This window comes from Podarcis gaigeae, assembly GCF_964106915.1.
Source record: "Podarcis gaigeae genome assembly, chromosome: 17".
NCBI classification, from domain to species: domain Eukaryota; kingdom Metazoa; phylum Chordata; class Lepidosauria; order Squamata; family Lacertidae; genus Podarcis; species Podarcis gaigeae.
The window spans coordinates 26394897-26416183 of record NC_139694.1 but is presented as its reverse complement, the minus strand read 5'-3'; the positions used below and the strand labels follow the sequence as shown (position 1 = coordinate 26416183).

At 40.2% G+C, this 21287-nt stretch overlaps 1 protein-coding gene across 3 annotated transcripts in view; it reads right to left on the bottom strand.

The window, feature by feature from the left end:
• CNTLN (centlein) overlaps positions 1–21287 on the bottom strand; it is a 174041-nt gene that overhangs the window by 82607 nt on the left and 70147 nt on the right. For all 3 annotated transcript variants that reach the window (XR_014559314.1, XM_083718417.1, XM_083718416.1), the window contains 3 exons: positions 17802–17927; positions 16282–16403; positions 11208–11333 (listed from right to left, as the gene is read on the bottom strand). Coding sequence is in view for 2 of the 3 variants with exons in the window: in XM_083718417.1 (XP_083574543.1) it covers positions 11208–11333; positions 16282–16403; positions 17802–17927 (374 nt within the window). In the remaining variant the exon portion in view is untranslated. The remainder of the gene's footprint in view (positions 1–11207; positions 11334–16281; positions 16404–17801; positions 17928–21287) is intronic.

Below are 21287 nucleotides of genomic sequence, written 5' to 3'. Positions count from 1 at the left end.
CATGGAAAAATCTACTTTTCCTATTGTATGATATCCTTCTGATACATATGTAGATAATTCCACTATTAAGAAGTTAGTTCCCCAAAAGTATAGGTATATGCTTCTGCTTCTGAATGTCACTGATCTTTTACTATTTATTTAAAGTATTTATGATTCACCCGTATTCATAGATTTCTAAGTGATTTAAATAAAATATAAAATAACTCGCATCATAAAATAAAACAGCAGAATATTAAAAGTGACTGGATAAAATTAACATTCTGGAAAGGCTGGCTGAAATATAAAAATGCTTTCGCAGCACGTCGAAATCCATACAACGCTGGCGTCTGCCTCATCTCCACTGGGAGAGTGTTCCATAATGCAGGGGCTACTGCGCTCAATGCTCTCTTCTTAGCAAACTTAGAGAAATTTAATTTCTGGGGGCATTAGCACCTGAAGAAGCTGGGCCTCTGATTATCTCAGGGATCTATGTGACCTACAGGGGGTGAGGTGCTCATTAATATACCACGCTACCACATTGTTCATGGCTTTATTCACTGGTACTAGCTTGAGGTGTGAGGAGGGTGAGGAGACTCCTTGTGGGCGATGGGTTGCGATGGGCTTGCTCGCAGGCGAGAGTGCGGAGCAGATGGGGCGGGAACTTAATTTGCCTTCCAAATCAGAAGTGGAATGCTGGGCAGCTGCGTCTGCAAAGAGAGCATCAGTGCAGCTCATGAGCACATACCCAGTGTGACCAGTGGGTATTTTGTGGTTTTGCATTTTTTATATTATAAATTGTTTTATATTAGGGACATGGGTGGCGCTGTGGGTTAAACCACAGAGCCTAGGACTTGCCGATCAGAAGGTCGGCAGTTCAAATCCCTGTGACAGGGTGAGCTCCCGTTGCTCGGTCCCTGCTCCTGCCAACCTAGCAGTTCGAAAGCACGTCAAAGTGCAAGTAGATAAATAGGTACCGCTCCGGTGGGGAGGCAAACGGTGTTTCTGTGCGCTGCTCTCATTTGCCAGAAGCGGCTTAGACATGCTGGCCACATGACCCGGAAGCTGTACGCCGGCTCCCTCAGCCGATAAAGCGGGATGAGTGCCGCAACCCCAGAGTCAGCCACAACTGGACCTAATGGTCAGGGGTCCCTTTACCTTTTACCTTGTTTTATATTGTTTTGATTGATTGTATTTATTGCACTCTTATTGCATATCCTGGTCTGACAGCATACAGGCAGGCAATGCTGATCCTGCAGCACCTGTCTGCAACTGAGGCACAACATTCTGTATCAGCTGGAGCTTCCAGGGCAGAGCAAAGGTAGCCCCACATAAAACAGACTGCAGTAATCAAGTCTGGAGACTACCCATAATCACCTGCTGCAGAATCTTGTACAGTTAGACTTTGTTTGAGGGGAGGGGCTTGGTAGCCATTAATGCTTCCCATGTACAAATGATGTTACTAACACTGATCCTTTATCCTGTAAACTGCTACCTGTTCTTTCAATGCTTCTCAAACACGGGTTAAAAGCATGAAAAAATATTTAATAAAAACTGCATTTAAAAAGATGAATGTGACTACTGTTAATTCTAGACAGAATTTATGCCACTGCTGGTCTACTCATACAAAGCTGAAGGTTCCTGTTCAATGCTTCTAACTGGCCCTGTTCCTCCTCCCTTTCGACATAAGTCCTTTGTAAAACATAGCCACCATAGCACAGCCAATAACAATTGGTTCACTAGGAACTCATTAACTAGGGCTGGGCAATATCTGGCTTTCAACGTCGTGATAAATCACCAGCTAAACATCATGATATACTGATATATCATATTGTCTGAAATAAGGATGGAGCTTGGTAGAGGCATTGGTTGGCTTCACGCTTTTTCCCACTTAGTGATTTTTGCATCACTCACACCATGATTTGTGATATATTGCCAGGTCAAAATTATGAAACTGATATCATGATATAACCTCTAACTGGTTTTGGATGATATAGTGATAGATTGCCCAGCCCTATCAATAATCTGTTTGTGCTACCTGATAGTAACTGAAAAAACATGAAAGGCTGATGGGCAGCTTTTATGTATTTATTTTTCAGGTAGCATGAGGGGCTGGAAGCACTGAGGAGCATGGCCAATAGCTGCCTCTTCACAAATAAATAGCATGATTCATGTTGGTACGTGACTTGCTGTGGCGCAACATAATTTCTTTATGCCCCTTGATGGAAAAGCAAAGACCCCACAACACATTACTTTAAATACTATGGTGTCAGCCTAGTGGCTCATAGGATTACCACTTAGTTGCATAAACCAGAACAATCGTCATACTAAAGTGATTTTCATCATGACCCAATGAACCAAAAATATTCTTTCACTTGCTGTGAAGAATGCTATTATGTGAATATAGGAGTGTTACTAGGGAAATAAAGCTGTTTTTTGTTATTAAGAAAAAGGAAACCTAACACCAATTTTTCCTCAACGAATCCCTGTAAAACTGCTAAAAAACCTGCCCTTTAATTCTGCTGTCAATACAAATGTCATAAATTAAGGCTGAAGAAAACAACATGGCTCAATGTTCTCTTATTCTACTTCGCCAATATCCCCACCCTGCCAGTCTTTAAAGTTGCAAGATCTGAAATAAGCTTGAACCAGATCTGACTTCTTAAGCAGTCAAATACTAGTATGACAAAAGTTTTCCCTTTGCTCCTTCAATGTTAAGATTCAGGTACATCTGCTTGCAATAAGGGCAAGATATGCTCTTTCAAAAGGTCTGTATATTTGTGTGTCAACTGACAGCTTTGGGAGGCGAGAGCAAATCTTGGAGCAGGTGTTTGATCTAGCCTGTGTGAGAAAGCAAAAAACCATTACATACTTTGGGGGATAAGGCTGCCAAAAGAGTGTAAAGCAAAAAAAAGAGAGAGAAGTACAAGCATTACTTACATTTTAGTCATGTTCGTGCTACAGAGAATGATTTATTGAATTCCTTGGCCAATTTGGACTATCTGAAAGTGATTGCAGTTTGATAACTATCAGCTAGCCAAGGACAGCTGTTCAACATTTTCTGGATCTTCCAACCAGGGTTAGGTGAACAGCCACTGCAAGCACATCAAGTTTCAGATGGTTGAAATGCCCAAATAAGGTATATCATAGAAACAAATGGTGCCTGGGTGTGCATCTGTATGAATTCTTAATGTCTTTCCTGGATATATTTTTCCCCAATTAATGACCGAGAAACATTTGCATGTTCACAGTTGTGAACTGGGTCAGTTCGCAGCAGCAGTAAACTATGGTTGGGCATTACACGAGTAAACCCTGAGCTTGTGCACTCCTCCTTCCAGCCCCACCACACTCTGTGCTCCGATTCCTTAAAGGATTTCTCGAGTGTCAGCTAGAAGTGAAACACTGAAGAGTGAGAGTGAATTGGCACGCCTGAGCCTATTATAGCTGATTAGTATCACAGGGAGGGAATAGCCGGCTGGCACCCTAAATAAGAGCACTTCTGCTAGTGTTTGACATACAAAGTAACATTTTGTTGCAAGTCTCATTTGTTTCAAATGTACAGTGGAACCTTGGTTCCCGAACGGCTTAGTTGCTGAACAAATCGGCTCCCACAACGCTGTAAACCCGGAGTAAGCGTTGCAGTTTGCGAACATTTTTCAGAAGCCGAACATCCGACACAGCTTCCGCTTGAATGTAGGAAGCTCCTGCAGCCAATCGGAAGCCGCGCCTTGGTTTTTGAACGGTTTCGGGAATCGAATGGACTCTCAGAATGGATTACGTTTGAGATCCAAGGTACCACTGCAAAGTATGATTTGTCCAAAACTGGCAACAAAATGTTGTGTTTTATCTGGTTATTTGGTTAAACCGCATCTTTTAATTTTCCTCATTACCTTATGATGACAGAATACTAATTTGCTGTTTATTGAAAGTGTTTATAGGATTTTGTGGTTTTTACATATTGTCCCTCCACACACACACCCCGTTTACATTTGGTACTTTGTTCTCAGCTCTTGGATTTAAAAAGCTGAACAAAGAGTAGCCTATATATACTGTAAGTAAATAAATAAGCGCATTTTAATCTGCCATTCCTAGGGTTAATTGGCTCTTGGGAGTCCCTTCAAACATATCTGTGTGGCTTGGGAAGATGACAGCATAGAAAGCAATTCTGCCATCCCAACTGCCTGCCTGTTGCATCACCAGAGCAATGTTGGAGGGGACCATGCGACGCGAGCAACTCCCATGTTGCAAAGGTAGCTTCTGAATGAAGCCTGGGCTCAGTCCTAACAGAAAAACAAAAGGGAAGAAGGGAGTTTGCATTTTATCGCTGCCTTCTCTCTGTCATAAAACACAACCTTGACTCCCTTTGAGTGAGTTAGTCAGTGATAAATCATATTAATAAGTTCTCCCAACCACAAATTGTATGCGAGGAGTATTACATTCCTCCTCATTATTTCAATTTGAGAAAGGAGGTTATTGGGCAGCATGTAGGTATTAATCCACTTAAGGACCTGCATAGAGGGAAAGTGACTGAAGCTCAGAACACCTTAATTTTTAATAACAGTCAGCATTATTAAAAATAATTTAATGTAACAGGCCTATCTCTATTAACCTCTGTGAAACACCTTATTTAGATAATCATTGCCTCATTTGTACATAAACTTTTTCATAGGAGACACATCCCTTCCAGGCCCTCGAGAACCTTTGGCAAATCTAAAAGCACAATAAAATTACAAAATCAATCAGAGCAGCAGCGGTTCTCCTTCTCTGGCTCCCAAACATCTCTCATATTGATCAGCAGCCAGAAGATCCAATAAAATAGCCGCTCCCTTTCCACATCACATTTCCCCCCCCCCCCCAAATAAAAATTCCAGTCTCATCTGTAGCAGCCTTTCTTCAAAACGCTGCTTAACTAAATGGGCTTCTATAAATGCCTGGAAGGTAAGAGGAGGAGGAGGAGGGAAGGCCACAACAAGCTAACACAGAAAGGATGTTGACAGAATTCTAATTACGGAAACAAGGCATTGATATGGCCACTTAATGTTAAATTCTTGTGCTATTTCCCTGGTATGTGCTCTTGGAAGAATAGCTGCAAGAAAAATGACCCAATTAGAGACAAGAGACCAAGAGTTAGTTCACCCAGGCCTTTTCTCATTCCGATGAAAAGTCTCAACTCATCCTTCCTCACACTCAAATGTGCAGTGTTGGTGTGTGTTTTATTCTGTTTTTAGTTTATCGCTGCTGTTAATTTTTTGATGTTTTAGGCAGCTGTTCATTTCATTTCTTCTGTGAAGCACTTTTGAATTGTTGGGGGTTTTTTTTTTACAACCAAGCAGTGTATAAATTTTATGAAATAAATATATAATAAATAAAGGTAGTGTATAAATTGTGGCACAGGGACCTAGCCCGTGACGGTTTCTGTGCCCACGGCAGCCTTTTTCCCCATCTGCCCCAGACCTGCCTAACTGCTTTTTAAAAATAGGATGAGAGATTTTAGGAACACAATCCTACAGCTAGTCCAAAGCAAGTCCCACCGATGTACATCACAATGCTAAACATGTCTACTCAAAGTAAGCCATATTGAACTCAATGGGGTTTACTCCAAGGTAAATAGGATTGAGACTGCAGCCTTACTTCCAGAAAAGTAAGTACAGCAACAGGATACTGGAAGAAACCAGATTCAGAACAGGCTATGTATCAGACAAATAAATTGCCCTGTTCAGTAGCTCTGGGGTCCTTTATAGGAAGGTGACGGGTATAAATCTAATAAATAAATAAAAATTATAAATAAAACACACCATCAACACTTTTAAGGGCATCATAAACTATAATTCTGCTGCAGCTGTGTTCATGCTAGATGTGTACAACAGAGGGGGCAGGTACACCTGCTGCTGCTGAAAGCCATAAAATCACTCAAGTTTCATGCTGCAAACATAGACACACCATCAACCAATGCACAGTGTCTGAGCTGGGCAGCAATGAGACAAAGGCAGAAAAGGCTGCTCTAGTCATTCATAACGTTTGTGCATTGGCCAAAAAGATCATTTGCCAATCACAACTTTGACTTTATTCACCGGCTAAAAACCTGTAGTCTGCAGATACATTTTTTTAAAAAACGATAATTAAAATTACTTGCTTTTAACACTTCTTGTTGATAATTTTAATATTTCTTGTAAACAAAAATAAAGTAGTACATAAATGTTGTTAAATAATAGTAATAATAATGCCTCATTGTGGCATATGATGTGAGAATGTCCAGTGATATATTCATTTTGGTCTGAAGTTGTTGTCCATATTAATATTGTCCTGGTGAAATCCTTGATCTTTCATGTACTTTTAAACTACATTATTCCAGTATGGGGATTAATAGAAGGACAACCAAAGGGTATTTCATGAACCCTTTTATAGTTGCTAGGAGAGTTATATGTTGCGCATGGAAAGGTAAATACCCGCCATGCAAGGGTCTGAGGACCTCACCGCCTTTGCCACATTTGAACACATTTCTTATAAATGTCAGCTTCATGTGGATACCTATCTGGACATTTATTTGACACATATCAATTTATATGTTTAAATTAAGATGGCTGTATCAATACTTATTGTATTTTTTAATGTGAGCTAATGGGTTTCCCCACATTGCCTACCTCTTTCTCTGTTCTTTTTGCTTGCTTTGCTAAAATTGTTAATAAAGGAGGGGTGGAGACTACAGATGCCGACGATAGTGGTGCAATTGGTCTGAAGACGGTGTACACTGTACAGTTCATTTAAAATTGTTGTAGACATGAGGATTTATACAAAACTCTCGAGAAGAACATCTAAAGTATAGTTCTTAGAATAGATGTGCTTTTTTTAAAAAAAGTGGCTGTAAAGATATGCAGCATAAAATGTACTTTAGCTCACATGCACTTATGTCTCAAATTAGGGAAGAAAAGACGTGGGTTTGGATGCCAAGCAAGGTACAATCAATTAGCCCAATAAGAGCATCAAGTTCCATGTAGAAGCATAATCCCAAAGAAGTGTGGAAGCAGTCATAAGTGTGGGATCAGCAAATTTAGGGCTTTTCTTCCATGAGTGATCAAGGACAAAGCTTTTGATGCAGATTACATGAATACACTGCCATCCCTTCTACCTGGGAAGAAAAGGAGATGAAATACTTTACCCATGATCGTGTGTGCATGGCTACACTGCGAATGTAACCGAATTCCTAGTAGCTATTGACAATTCTTCTTCTTCTTCTTCTATTGCAGCTCACAGTTCTTTTTCAGAAGAGCTAGTGGCTATGCTAACTGCCGTAGTGTTATTTAAAATATGTATCTATGGCATAAGTGTCAGCAACTGAAGGAAACATCTTTGCCACCATCTTTGCATCTACAAAATAGCATCCAGTAGATTTTCTCTGGAGGCAAAAGGTGGAATCGGATTCTTTAAATCCAGAGCCACAGGAGGATCCTTGTCTCTTGAGATGAGGTTGATGTTTACTGTACCCCTGTGTTGATGGATCTGTTTCAACCGCTACGCCATCTAAAGCGGATAGTGCACTCTGTGCTATACAGTTAACCTACAAGCAGCCTTAGTTTGAAGTAATGAGAGAAAGGCTGCTACAATAATTGCTTTTGCTAAAATGGACAATTTCATCTTTTTACCCCCGGTAGAATAAATGTTTCAGAGGCACACAGTGGAACTCCTGACCACTTCCCCATTAGAATGCCTTTTTAAAAATCATCTCCTGTCCTCCTGCACATGATCATCATATTTATATCCCATTGCTAAACCTTTGCTCCCAGAACAGCTCACAACAGTATGAAACAAATAAAGAGGTCCATGCATCTGAACAGGTCATCAGCCAAACACTACCAATAAGATGAAAGAAGGAGAGCTCCTTCCATCAGCTCAGCGCCTCCTAAACTGTTTTCCATTCCACTTGGTCATTTTAAGAGCTGCTATTTAACTTTAAGAACTGGTGCCTGAGTGCACCTTTTTTTTGCTCTTTCCTCCTTGTCGTGTCTGTGTGTGTCTGTGTATGTGTGTGATGCCTTTTAGAATGTAAGCATGCAGGCAGAGACTGCCTTGTTTTAATTGCTTGTGTGTAAGCCCCCTTGGGACGCAGGTGGCGCTGTGGGTTAAAGCCTCAGCACCTAGGACTTGCCGATCGAAAGGTCGGCGGTTCGAATCCCTGCGGCGGGGTGCGCTCCTGCTGCTCGGTCCCAGCGCCTGCCAACCTAGCAGTTCGAAAGCACCTCCAGGTGCAAGTAGATAAATAGGGACCGCTTACCAGCGGGAAGGTAAACGGCGTTTCCGTGTGCGGCTCTGGCTCGCCAGAGCAGCGATGTCACGCTGGCCACGTGACCCGGAAGTGTCTCCGGACAGCGCTGGCCCCTGGCCTCTTAAGTGAGATGGGCGCACAACCCCAGAGTCTGGCAAGACTGGCCCGTACGGGCAGGGGTACCTTTACCTTTACCTTTAAGCCCCCTTGGGAGGTGATTTAGCTGAAGACTGGGGTACAAATGCTCTATCTTAATTAATTACTATTTTGCCATGTGTTGTGTTAAAGGTCTGCTGAGTGTGTCCTGCATAGTAGTTTCTTTCCCTGGAATGTGAATCATCACAGGATACATGCGATAGGGGGCTTTATCACAAACAGCGTACCTGATCAATTCTTTACATTCCATACAAGAACTAACAAGACAAGCTATATAAAATCTGTGGGGGAGGGGAGCCTTTAAGGAACATTAGTTGACCATTTAGTCATAGAATACTTAGATAACCATGCCTGGTACTGAGACATATTGGACACAGTGCTACAATTAATGAATTGGGCATCTGTACTAACTGCAAATATAGACCAGTAAGTGTCTGTTATTAGAGCAAAGGGGAAAACATTTGCCTGTCACCTCTCAATATCTTTATTTTAGAAAATTATCTTTATTGTGTTCTCCCCCCTCCCCCTTCAGCTGACTCTCTAGCAGAGATAGGCAACTTTTTAAATACAAACTATCAGCAGATGCCATTGACTAAAAACATTACTGATGTAATATGTACATCAGAGAAGACTGGTACAGTCTTACATCTTACCCAATTTTTCTGCTGGTGATACTGATGTTCTAAGAACATGGCTTTATCACAAGAAGCCTTCACAGGAAACGTAAGAAAAAGACCAGTAGGACCAGTCAATTTATGATCTTCCTTGTCACTGAACAGCATTTGCTACAAATCAGAGGTAGATTTGATGACTTTGGAGATAAAGCATTTGAAAAATGAGCAGCTCCTTTTTTGCAAATCTATCACAGCACAGTTCATAATCAGAACTTTGTATAAGTCTTTTAAGCTTTATTTATTTCTTCCAGTATTCTATCCTTAACAAACCCCAGTCCATTTAATATTGCTTTTTCCTTGAAGACCAATGTTACAAGGAAGCTCAAATGTGGATTGAACTGGAACAGGCTTTTACAACACTACACTATGTTAATTGGCCTCCCAAAACAGAGTCATCAATATTTTTTTGTATTATTTTTTTTGCAAATGGCCACTGTTGATAATGCAATTAGCACCATCTGTACTTTTTTGCATTTTATTTCACTTCGTTTCTTTTGTGATCTCAGTGTTTATGTTTCTCCTTCTCCCAACCATGCAAACCTCATAAGACAGGATAACCCTGAATCTGATGAAGTCAACTGACGTCTGTGAAAGCATTTGACATAATAAATGTGTTCAACTTTAAGGGAGAGGAGGAGAGGATGGGGAAGTTTGGTTGCACTCATGGAAGTTGTTCGGAGCAGGCAATTGTTTGATTGTTAGATACAAACCCCTGTTATATTTGCTGCAACCAACTAACATGACAATCTTTCTGGAAAAAGCACTGCCTATGTTTCTTCCCATAGCGTTTTCCTAAGATGTCAGAATAATGCTGAAATGCAACTGGCCAGTGTAGGATCTAGTGCTTGGAACAATGGCGTAGAATCAGAATTCTAAAACATTGTAAGATGCAGTAAAAAAATTGTAAAGAAGATCTCCAGCTTTCAGAAATTCTATGGTAGAATCCCATATGCTACTATCTTTATGTGATGATACAAAAACCTATGATGCCAGTAAATGTGTCAGAAAATCATTATCCAAGCGATCATAGTGTCATATATATATTGTTAAGTGGCCAACACAGACAGAACCAAAAATAGCTTGTGCTATGGATACAGCAGTATTTTTGTAGTTCCAACAGTGAACTTTTAAAGGTAAGCCCTTCAGCATTTTACTGCCAAGATAATATTCTAGATGTTCTATCAATGCAGGCACACTTCTGACAAATTTGCTGAAGTCTCAAAAGAACAGGGGGGGAAACGTTCAGAGTTTTAAACACACTCAATGCTAAACAACAAAATCAACTTGACAAAAGACATTTTAAAACATAATTAAAAGAATAATTATGCAATCCCTACCAACTCCCTTTTTTCTAGTATGAAAGGGAAATGCTCTTACTTTACCAGGGTGAGTGTAATAGTCTATGAATTATAAGATCAAAGAGGCAAACTGCATGTTTTCTAAAGTAAGAATTCCTTCTCCAAGTTTTACACTTACCACAGCTAAAAGAGCTGTGTGAAGGGATCAGTACTAAACCCAAAGGACAGGCTGTGCATGGCAAGAAAGAGAGCAACTCCCTCATGCCTTTCGCAGGTCACTACGAAGGACCATGTTAGCAGATCCACTCCAGACCCTTAACAGGCAGCTCTGCTGCTACCAGTAATTAGCTTGGACAGCTCTGGCTCCAAGAGTAGCAGCAAGGCTACACCATAATGAGCTCAGCTGGGATTAGCAGGACAGGGCAGGGAACCAAGAGAGCTGAGGCATTCTGCATTGCGTATGTATCAAGGAGATCAAACAAGGATGGCTGGCTAGGTTATCCCCTCACCACCTCATTCCAAAAATGAAGCACGGCAGTGTGTAAAATACAGGCTAATGAAGAGCGACACCTCCAACAGATGAGAGCCACATTAATTAACACAATCCCTAGATCATGTAATACAGTTTCTGTTAGTGCTAGCAAACTTGTTGTCACTGATTTAAAAGGAGGGGTGGGAGGAGGATGGTGCTTTCCTCTTTCTAGGAGACGAAGATGATTTAATTTTGGTATTTGAAAGGAATTCCTTCGTGTAGCCTTCAAACCCCAACGAGAAGAAGATTTAGCAAACTAGGAGCATGTTTCTCAATGTATATGTATTTTAAAAAGAAAGAAAGAAACTCACTTTTCAATCAATAGCTTTTTGTGTTCCTTTTTGAAATACGCCAACTCGTTCCACACAGCATCAGAATCTTCTTGACACAGCTGCCGGGGATGAGAACGCTCTGCTCCATTTTTACCACTTCCAGGCCTGTATTTAAACAAACAATGACAACAACAAAATCTATAAAATAAACGATTCTAAATGTCAGTGAAAAGTGTAATGTCCCAACACTTGACATGTAATGGCATTACTGAAACATAGCCCCTAAATTTTCACGTCAAGAAACTGAAATTCCCGTTAACTAATTTCAGAAGGATAAACTGCTGATGTGGCACTAGAGTTCAGAAATGGTGTGTGTCAAACTGCAACGTTCGCCTTCGTTTGCACAGTCAGCAGGGAGAAAGTGAAAGGTAGAGATGTCAGACACGGTCTCAGAGAAAGGTGAGGAGCCACCAATTCTCCCAGCACCCAGTGTCAACTGATCCTTAAGTAGCACAAACACTCGATCTGAAGGAAGTAGCTAAGCATATATCAACACAAAAAGACAAGAAGGAGGAAGCTCTTCTTCATGATCTTGCCAGTTCCTTTTCAGACAATCAGAACTTCACAAACCATGGTGTTTTCATACACAGCCCTCATATGGAGACGCTGGTTCCTGCAAATGGTGCTTCGACATTAGCGGTGCCAGTTACAAGCCCACTGTCAGGCCTCTGTAGTCCCAAAACCACCATAGCGATGAAGTCTACAACTTCCTGCACAAAGATTCATGACATCACAGGCATACATGAAACCTCTTTTCTTAACTCATTGTGCTCCACAATCCAACTGGCTGATAGTCAAAGCACAGAATTCTGGTAAACTCAGATCAGGGCTCTGCTTAGCCAAGAGACACACTGGGTGGCCTTGGATACATCCAAGCCTTTCAGACAAACCTACCCCTGCCCCAGGGTTGTTACTAACATAAAACTATGTAAATCCACATAGTGCCAGTTTTCTGTTTGGAGAGAGTAAATCAATTGCATTTGAAGAGAATGTTGCTGTTGTACAAGACACTACAACTAAGCTTGGGATTCTACTGCCTTTCTTCGGAAGAAATTTGGAGATGTGATTCATAAGCATGCCACAACACAAACATTACATGAAAGGCTTTGTGGCAAGAACTGACACATGACATTGTCCACTTTCCTCCCAAGAGAATGCTGCCTATGACCTTACTACATGTTCAATTACGTTCCCATTGTGCTGTGTTTGGGGAGGTTTGAGCATGATCCCACACAGTGTGGACAGAAAAAGACAAATAATCAGCAGACAAGAGGAGAAAACCCCTCTAATTTATGCCTTGCATAAACAACCTTGCTGACTATGGTGAGTCATAAGTGCAAAACCAAATTGAAATAAGAAAGTGGTATGGGAAACATTTGATAGGCAATAGTGTGCAAAAACTGTAACAGAAGAAAGGACATAAATAGAGGTCATATTAACAGTGATAGGAAGAGAACCAAGCAACTGAATCAAATTATAAGCCAATTCAGATGTATTTGCACATGTTCCTGAAAAATATCTATGTCATCTATATTATTCATATATTTATACATTAATATTTGAATTTTGAATACCATCTGTTAAGGTATTATTGATTTATTATTAGTTTTATGAGATTATTATTCCTATTATTATACCTATTTCTAACCATTATAAATTGTAAATTAAAATCATTTAATTTTTAGAAAAATAAAAAGCCTTCTAAAAATAATAAATTTATACAACAAATGTTCTCCATTAAAATTATATATGAACAATGCATAGGTTTTAAAAGTGCATGCAATGCCCTATATTTTCATTTACACCAGAAGGACAGTTTACTGTGTGCGATAATGCCAAGCAGAATGACTTCTGAGAATGAGTTCTAGGGTAGTACAATGCTTTACTCACATGCTGCCCTTTGATGTCCCTGTAAAAGCCACATGGCGAATTCAAGGAACATGAGATTCCTTTGTTCCAGCAACTCTGGTTGGATTTCTTGTGTCTCAGGTAAGGTATGGATGTGACGGTTTGTAATCTTCCCTTTTGCATCTGGTTTGACAAAGTCCTGGTCTAATTATGTCTTAGAATCACTTCTCTCAAAGTGACCTTGCAAGTTAACAAAACATCTTTTATATTTTAAATAGAAATATTCAGCTTGATCCAATGTTCTGTGGGTGCTCTGCTGCATACAAGGAGCTCCTTGCAAGAATTTCCTATTCAAAACAATGCTGAGCTTCAGGTACATAAAGGGGATGGGAAGCATGGAGCTGCCCCAAACACTGACATGTTTATGGAAAGTGCCTCACACCTCCCCTGAAAAAAAGCCAGTGTGTATGGAACGATTCTTGGCATCCTTTGGATTCACCTTCTGTGCAACCAGAGCCATTCCTGATTACTAATTTACTTCAGAATAATTGCGTACAGTCACCATTCCGTAGGAAAGTGTGTTGGTTGCAATGGCCTCACATTTTCAAGTAGCAGCATTTTCTTTATTACAAAATGTTATTTCTAGCAGTCAATACTACTTTGTGGAATGTGTTTGTGCATCTGCTTTGGACACCTAAAGGGTTGTGATAAATGACACAACTCTTTCCCTTGCCAGAAGCTTATATTTGATTTTGATTTTTTTTTAAGACTGGAAAACCCTCTTTATAAGCTATGCCTCCCCTTATACATGAGGAATCAAGAAACCCTTTAAATATTCAAGAAATGCAACCACTTAAAAGTCTCTCCTCCTCTCTCCACAATAATGAGGAGACCTGTGGCTCAGTGGCATGGCACATGTTTAGCATTCAAAAGGTTCCAGGTTCAGTCCAGATCTCTGGACATGTCTGGGAAGGATCTATGTGAAATGGGAAAGTCAGAGCTGTCCGTTGAAGCCACCGCTGAGCTACAAGGGCCAATGGTTGGCTTTGGTATACGACCACTTCCTATGTCCCTATACCATGTTATTTCAAAAACAATTTTTTTCACAGTTTAGCCATCCAAAACTTTTCCAGTAATGTACTGCTCAGAACATATGCCTCCCGATTTAAGATAATATAATTGCTATTCCCTGCAGCATGTGGGAAACCAGGCATGATAATAATATGTAATAATAATAATAATAATAATAATAATAATAATAATAATAATAATTTAATTTGTATACCACCCTATACCTGTAGATCCAAGGGTATCCTGATATTGGATCAGGGCTAGCATAACAGTGGTCCTAAAACAAATATTTGAGGGGGGTTTTAATTGTCCAGAAAGTTCCTTGCTCAGTGATACTACAAACCCTGTGCACAGATGACAAGTTTATAACATTAAATTTATTCATTATCCCAACTAACATATCAAAACTCCTCTTACTGAAAACTGGGGCTTTTCCAGGGAGAGGAACATCCATGCTAATTTGCTGTGTTCATTGAACACCATCCCTATGTGGTTGTGATTCTGGGCTAAATAGCTCAACAAAAACTGCTTTTATTTAATTTGGTAAATGAACCCAAGGGTCTCAGAGTGCTCCACATCTTAAAACAGAAAATAAAAGATTGTTGTGTGTGGTTTTTTGTACCAGTTCAACATACCTAGAGCCCCCATTTGGTTAGGGCAGGGAAATAATGGAAGCAGAAAAGGGGGTCATTTCATTTCTTTTAATAAACCCAGGCACACAACAGCTATCTACGGGGAATAGAAAAACCAGCAAAGGCCCCTGAAGAAATCAATACATGGCCTTGATTCAGAGTTATTCCTAAAAACCCATTCAAAGAAGTAGCAGAATCTCAATTAGTTTTACTGTTATTTTCACTACCATTGCTTAATCCGGGTTTATGAATTGATCACCTTCTTCCCTATAACTTATAAGCATAAATGATTAATTAGCAACACATTCTGGTGTTGAATTAACAATGCAATCTGTGCAAATTAATTGTGGAGCTACCAAGAGAACCCCCCCCCCCTACTGACCATAACACTCAAGAGGGTCTGTAAGGAAGGAGGCTGACTTTCAGATATTTGGGGCCCAAGTCATTTAAGGCAAATATCTACTAACATGAGCACCTTGAATTAGGGCCAGAAACGAACCGGCAATCAGTGCAGCTGTTTTAAAACGGGGGTTATTCAAATTAGAGATGGAACCCCAACCAGTTATCTGGCTGCTGTGTTTTGGAACTGTTGTCTTCTATGGTAGCCCTATGTACAGAATGCTGCAATAATCTAATCTGGAAGTTATCAGAGCATGGAGAACATTGGCTATGTAATATCTGTCCAAAGGGGCCATAGCTGGAAATAGGCACTCCTGGTCACCAAGCTATGGACCTGCTTACGTTGCCCATAATTTAAAATCAAAGCTGTTCTTGCCCATTGCTCATAGACCTTATACCATGTGACCTAACGGTAAAACTGGAGTATAACTGCATATATTAATAAATGTTTAAGGTGTTTATAATGATTATTGCATGCTATGCAGAATTATTTGGAGTGTACAATGAAATCTACATGTAAACAAACAATTAAAACAATGGGTGATATTCTACACTGAGTAAAGTTGGTTGATTATCCCCTACTGTAAACTCATTAATTAAGGATTTTAGGAGAGGTGAAACAAACCATTTGACAACTTAGAGAAAGTAGTCATACTGTGTTAAGTTCATTGCAGCAAAAACAAAGGGGTGGTTTGGCATTACTCGTCTGAGCCTTTGCTCATGCCCTCTCCCCAAGCATATGCACAGCCTTCTTCCTCCATTCTTCATGGATAGAGAAAAAAAGCGATATATAAACAATGGAACTAAATGCCCACAAAACAAAGGTACAAGGAAAGGACAGTGACCAGTCACAACAGAAGTAATTAGTGGCTCTGTTCATTCGTGAAACTTATAATGGGATCTAAACTTAAATGGAATTCCAGTTTATGCCACTTGTTTATACAGTAACATTTACTCATATGAGCCTGTGCAATAAAGACCAACAGTATCAGAAAATTATCTTTTCCCTGCTTTAATCTACTTCTTTTCTAGAACACCTAAGCAGCAAAACTTACACTCAGATTTAATACATATAATGGTTTTTAATGAGCTGTGTAACTTACTTGCTATAGCTTTCCTCCCATTGTTTTAATTGCTTTTTTACTGCTCTGTAGTTGGTCTGTAACATCTGCAGCCTCTTTTTGCGCTTTTCATGGGTTTGCCTCAGCTCATCGTTTTCTTGGATCTGCATAATACCAAAGTGACGTGATAAGATACAACTGAGTAAAATGCAAGCGCTTAAAATGGCAGTCTGCCACAGCTAAGTTTTTTATTATTATTTACGATCAACTGACAACACAATGTTCATACACAGTGACAGAAACACCCATGGCATTTAGAGTTGGAAAAAGAAATGGGCAACCAAATGATCAAAGGGATGGAGAGACTCCCCTACAAAGAAAGGTTGCAATGTCTGGGACTTTCAGTTTAGAGAAAAGGCGAGTAAGGGGTGAGATGACAGAAGTTTATACAATTATAAACTTGGCATGACATGGAGAAAATGGATAAAGTTTTCCCCCCTCTCTCAAAATACCAGAACTCGTAGACATCCAGTGAAGCTAGACGTTGGAAGATTTAGAAGACATAAAAGAACATAGCCAGTGAATAGTTTTGTTTCTTTTGTTTTTGTAAACAATAATTGGAAATACAGATCCTTAGAAATGGATTTATTTCACAAACGTTCTTACAAATATTCAAAATAGTTGTGACCAAACACAATAGTTTAATTACTACAGAAACTGGTTGACAAGAAGCAACTCATTACCACCTCACTGTATCCTCGAAGCACCTGTGGCCTCTTTGAGATAAAGAAGACATCAGAAAAATTCAAGTTGTCCTATGCAGAGTACATTATTCCTGGGACTAACAAGTCATGTTCCTTCCTATTAGTAACACAGCCAATACAGATCAACTGTGCATTGCAAAAAAGAATTGATTCTTTAGCACTTGACTCCATGGTTTTGTGTCGATGAGAGTAGCCAAAACCTGAAGCTGTGCTTTTACCCAGTGCATAGTTCAAAGGAAGTAATGATGGCCACCAACTTGGATGGTTTTAAAAGATTAGACAAATGCATGGAGGAAGAGGTCTATCAAAGACTACTAGCCTCAGTGATTAGGCTCTGTCCTCCACAGTTGGAGGCAGCAAAGCTTCTGAATACCAGTTGCTAGAAACCAAAAGCCTGCTTGATGGTCTTCTACAAGCATCTGGTTGGCCACTGTGAGAACAGGATGCTGGAATAGATGGACCACTGGCCTGATCCAGGAGACTCTTCTTATGGCCATTTCAGACATGGGGATATAACTCTCTAGGGGGGACAGATAGATTTGCAGGGATCCAGCCCCACAATCCTTAAGTCAAATTCTATTTAAGTAGCTGCATTTTTAAAATATTTTTTGTTGTTGCACAGGACTGACTGTGAAAATGGTAAAACTTTAAGCTCATGAAAAACACATCTTGTTTATTTCAATTTCCAGTATGCATTGCTATGTATGCTGGGTTTTATAAAATGACATTGTGATTTCTGTTTGCCTCTGTCTATGCCAACTGAAAGCTAATTCTAATAATAATAATAATAATTTTCACCTTTAGCTGCAGTGTCTTTTCTAAGTTTTCAATCTTTCTTTCAGCTATTTTAAGCCTTCTTAATTCCTCCGACTCTTTCAAAAAGCTCTTTGGGGACAGAGACCTTGAACGTTTCACAGGTGGTTCCTCGAGAATAAAACAAGGACATGGTTGAACTGGTTGGAACACCGGATTATGAAAGACATGCAAAATTAAAGAACAAGTAATTTTGAATACTAATAATGAATTATAAAGAAAAAAAATCCTGCATGGAATACCAGAGAAATAACAAGCAGAATTACCACAGCGCTACCACTAAAGGTTTCTCTGTGACTCGTTAATGAGAATATTCATTTACATTTACATTGTTTCTTTCAGAATAATGATGTCCCATTAGGGAAGACTAAAGGGTTATAGACTCAGAAATGCAAGAAACCTCATTACAAAGGAGGGGATAGAGGCTGATCTAATTGCTCTATAAGGGTCCAAGGTTACACTTGATAGGACAACCAGAAACAAGAGGGAAAGGATTTTTTCCCCTTTGAAATAGTTTAACACACTGTGAAGTTGAAGGAACAATATGCTTGAGGAATATAAATACAACAGACAGTAGATCTTATACCATAATGACCATATGGTCATTAACTATAATATGCCTAACTAGAGACAAGAGTGTGTGTTTATATTATGTGCAGCTTTCTACGGCAATCTGGAGAAAGGATGTGTGAAAATAGCACTTAAACTGGGCAACCTTCTTGCTCGCACCATGTCATATGCCTTTATGTAAAAGGCATGAAAGATTCAGATCAACTTCACTGAATTCCTAGATAATTTTGGTTAAAAGGCTGGGCAGTATCTTAATACCATTATGGTGCACTTAATAGTTTAGCAGCCTAAGATATATAATGCTCCTTTAGCTTCTCCAATTCTTTTATTTTGTAAAACAAGGAGCAATTGCAGTGCCTTCAAAATTCATCAGTTTTTTAATGACACAAAAGAAAAGAAATAGGGTTCTGCTGTTCTTTGTTTTTGCGCAAAACGGATAAGGACTCGGACTGTAGTGGAACACCTCTTTGCAAAACATATTTAAATATATGCTTCCCATCAACTATAAGAATAATCTGATGGAGGAGGAGGTATGCTACTTGGCTGCATAATCCTGTTTCCTGTTGGGAACAGGATTGTGCAGCCAATTCAGACTTAAACTCTGTTTTCTCACCCATCAACTGACATTCCCTTGACATCAGCTGAAGAGCAGATAGACGTGGTTTGGGGGAAATGGCCTCATGGGCCAAACTGGAATCCCTGATCGCCAGGATTTGTGCAATTGCAGCCTTATTATTTTTTTGAGCCACTGTGAAGGCAAGTGGCTTGTGGACATGAGTACTGCCCGGCCACAACCCTAGTATTGTCTCCAACACTCCAGGGGTGCTTGCACGAGAACTGTTGAGTGTGAACTGGCCCACAGACCAAAACAATAAAAGTTACATTCATTTCTTTATCTGCCTGTACTGAAGGCTTAGGATGGCAGAGGCACTTCTCTTGCTGTCCCTAACGTAATATTCTATGACCACTGTTCACGTTTTCTCAGCTTCCCTGGTCCCTCTGAAAGGGGCACTCATGACACCTGGTGAACAGGGCTGAACTCTAATGCCTACTCTCCATCTTCCAAACATTTGCATCTTCCTTGCCACTTCCAGGAACATAACTGCAGTCTAAGGTTGATGCCCTCTTGCCAAGTGTTCAAGGTGGATGTTGCAGAACTGCACCACCAACTCACCACCCTTTCTCTGACTCCAGTGAGTCAATCCACATTTCAGTAGGAATTACGTAGAATTGTACTTAAGGTAACAGATGACATCAGGTTGACTATTCTGGCAGAGTGCGTTTCTTGCCGCTAATGCATTGCTATGCTATATAAATCTTTAAGAACACTTTTATGCTTGTAGCATTGTAAAGGCTATTATAATAAGATCCGTAAAGTGCCATGTACATTGATGGTGCCGAACAGATTATAAAACACATTTTGCTGTACATCATCCGTAAGTAAAGATGAACTGGTTGCACAGGCCAAAGAGCACAGGAATGGAGAGAATTCTGAAGAACATTTATGAAGTCTTCAATAGAATAGAAAGGTTGACGCAACAAAATGAGTCAATGTCGGTGCAACCCCCGATGAGGTGCAAATGTTCCATGCTAGAGGCTTTCCGGGAGCAGGTCAGAAGTGGGGAGAAGGTTGCTAATAGAACTACTGTATAGTTTATAAGGGTCGCTAGAGTGGCATAACTAAGTAGATTCTGTTATACCACAGCTAGTGGGCCCCTTCAAACATTACTACAGTGTGGGACAAAGAATGGCCCCCAAATTTGTTGCCCCATTTGCGTTTTTTTTTTCAGGCAGCAGCAGCAGCAATGGCAGAGGTCCTCTTGTCAGGTGCCTCTTGTGGCAGATGCTATTTCCAGCGGCAACACCAAAAAAAGATTCCAGGGGGGTGGGGGTGGGAACAGAAAAGGCAATGTATATTTCTGGGTGAGGAAGTTCTCTGAACTAAAAGTATCAGTATATGTTAATGGCAGGAGTCTAGTAACAGGAGGTGGCAAGTGAGGGGGAGCTCCTTATTTGGGGGGCACGTGCCTCCTGCCCCCTCCCTCTATGCTACCTATTTCCTACCTAGAATGCCTCAGATACAGTGTTGTCCCTGAGCATCCTAAGCGGAAATGGCAGCTTACCCCAGATCCTGGGCATTCTGGCAGGATAGGGCAGTCATTGCAAAAAAAGGTGAGTCTTAGTGCAGAGGACCATTTTCCTCCAAAATTGTTTCAGAATTACTCTGTGTCCACAGCATTTGTGGGAAGGGGGTGACAAGAGGACATCCATTGCAGCTGTATGTTCTACCTTTAAAAATAAAAAACACCGTCGAAATGGTGCCTGATTCACTTCGCCCAGTTTTTAAACTGAACCTCCTTCTACAGTATTTCAGACATAGAACCACCTTAATTGTGTCTAATGGTTCCAAATTAGAAAAATTTGGGATAGTAGAAGGCACCACTTCTTTCACGGGGGTCAGAATGATGAAGGAGTCCCTGTTTGATCACATATTTGTATCTTTACAAATTTCCTAGTTTCAAAATACCACAGGATTTTGTTGTATTGGCCATCAACTTCTATGGCATTAATAGGGGAGTAAAAATATTCATGGTGGGTAAGGCTATCAGTTATTAGTAGTCATGATGGCTGTATGCTATGTCCAATGTCACCAGCACCACAGCAGGGCTCTTGAGCTTGTATCCCACTTGTGGTCTTCCCATAGGCATGTGGTTGGTTACTCTGGAAAACATGATGCTCGACAAGATAGCCCTGGTCTAATCTACCAGGGCTCTTCTTGCAAGCTTCCAGGTATAATTCAAGATAGTTGTTCTGTTCTGACCTATAGACTGCTATAATCATTGAAGCCCTGTATCTGAAAAATATCTTCCTTCCTCCTGATTGTGATTAATATGACTACAC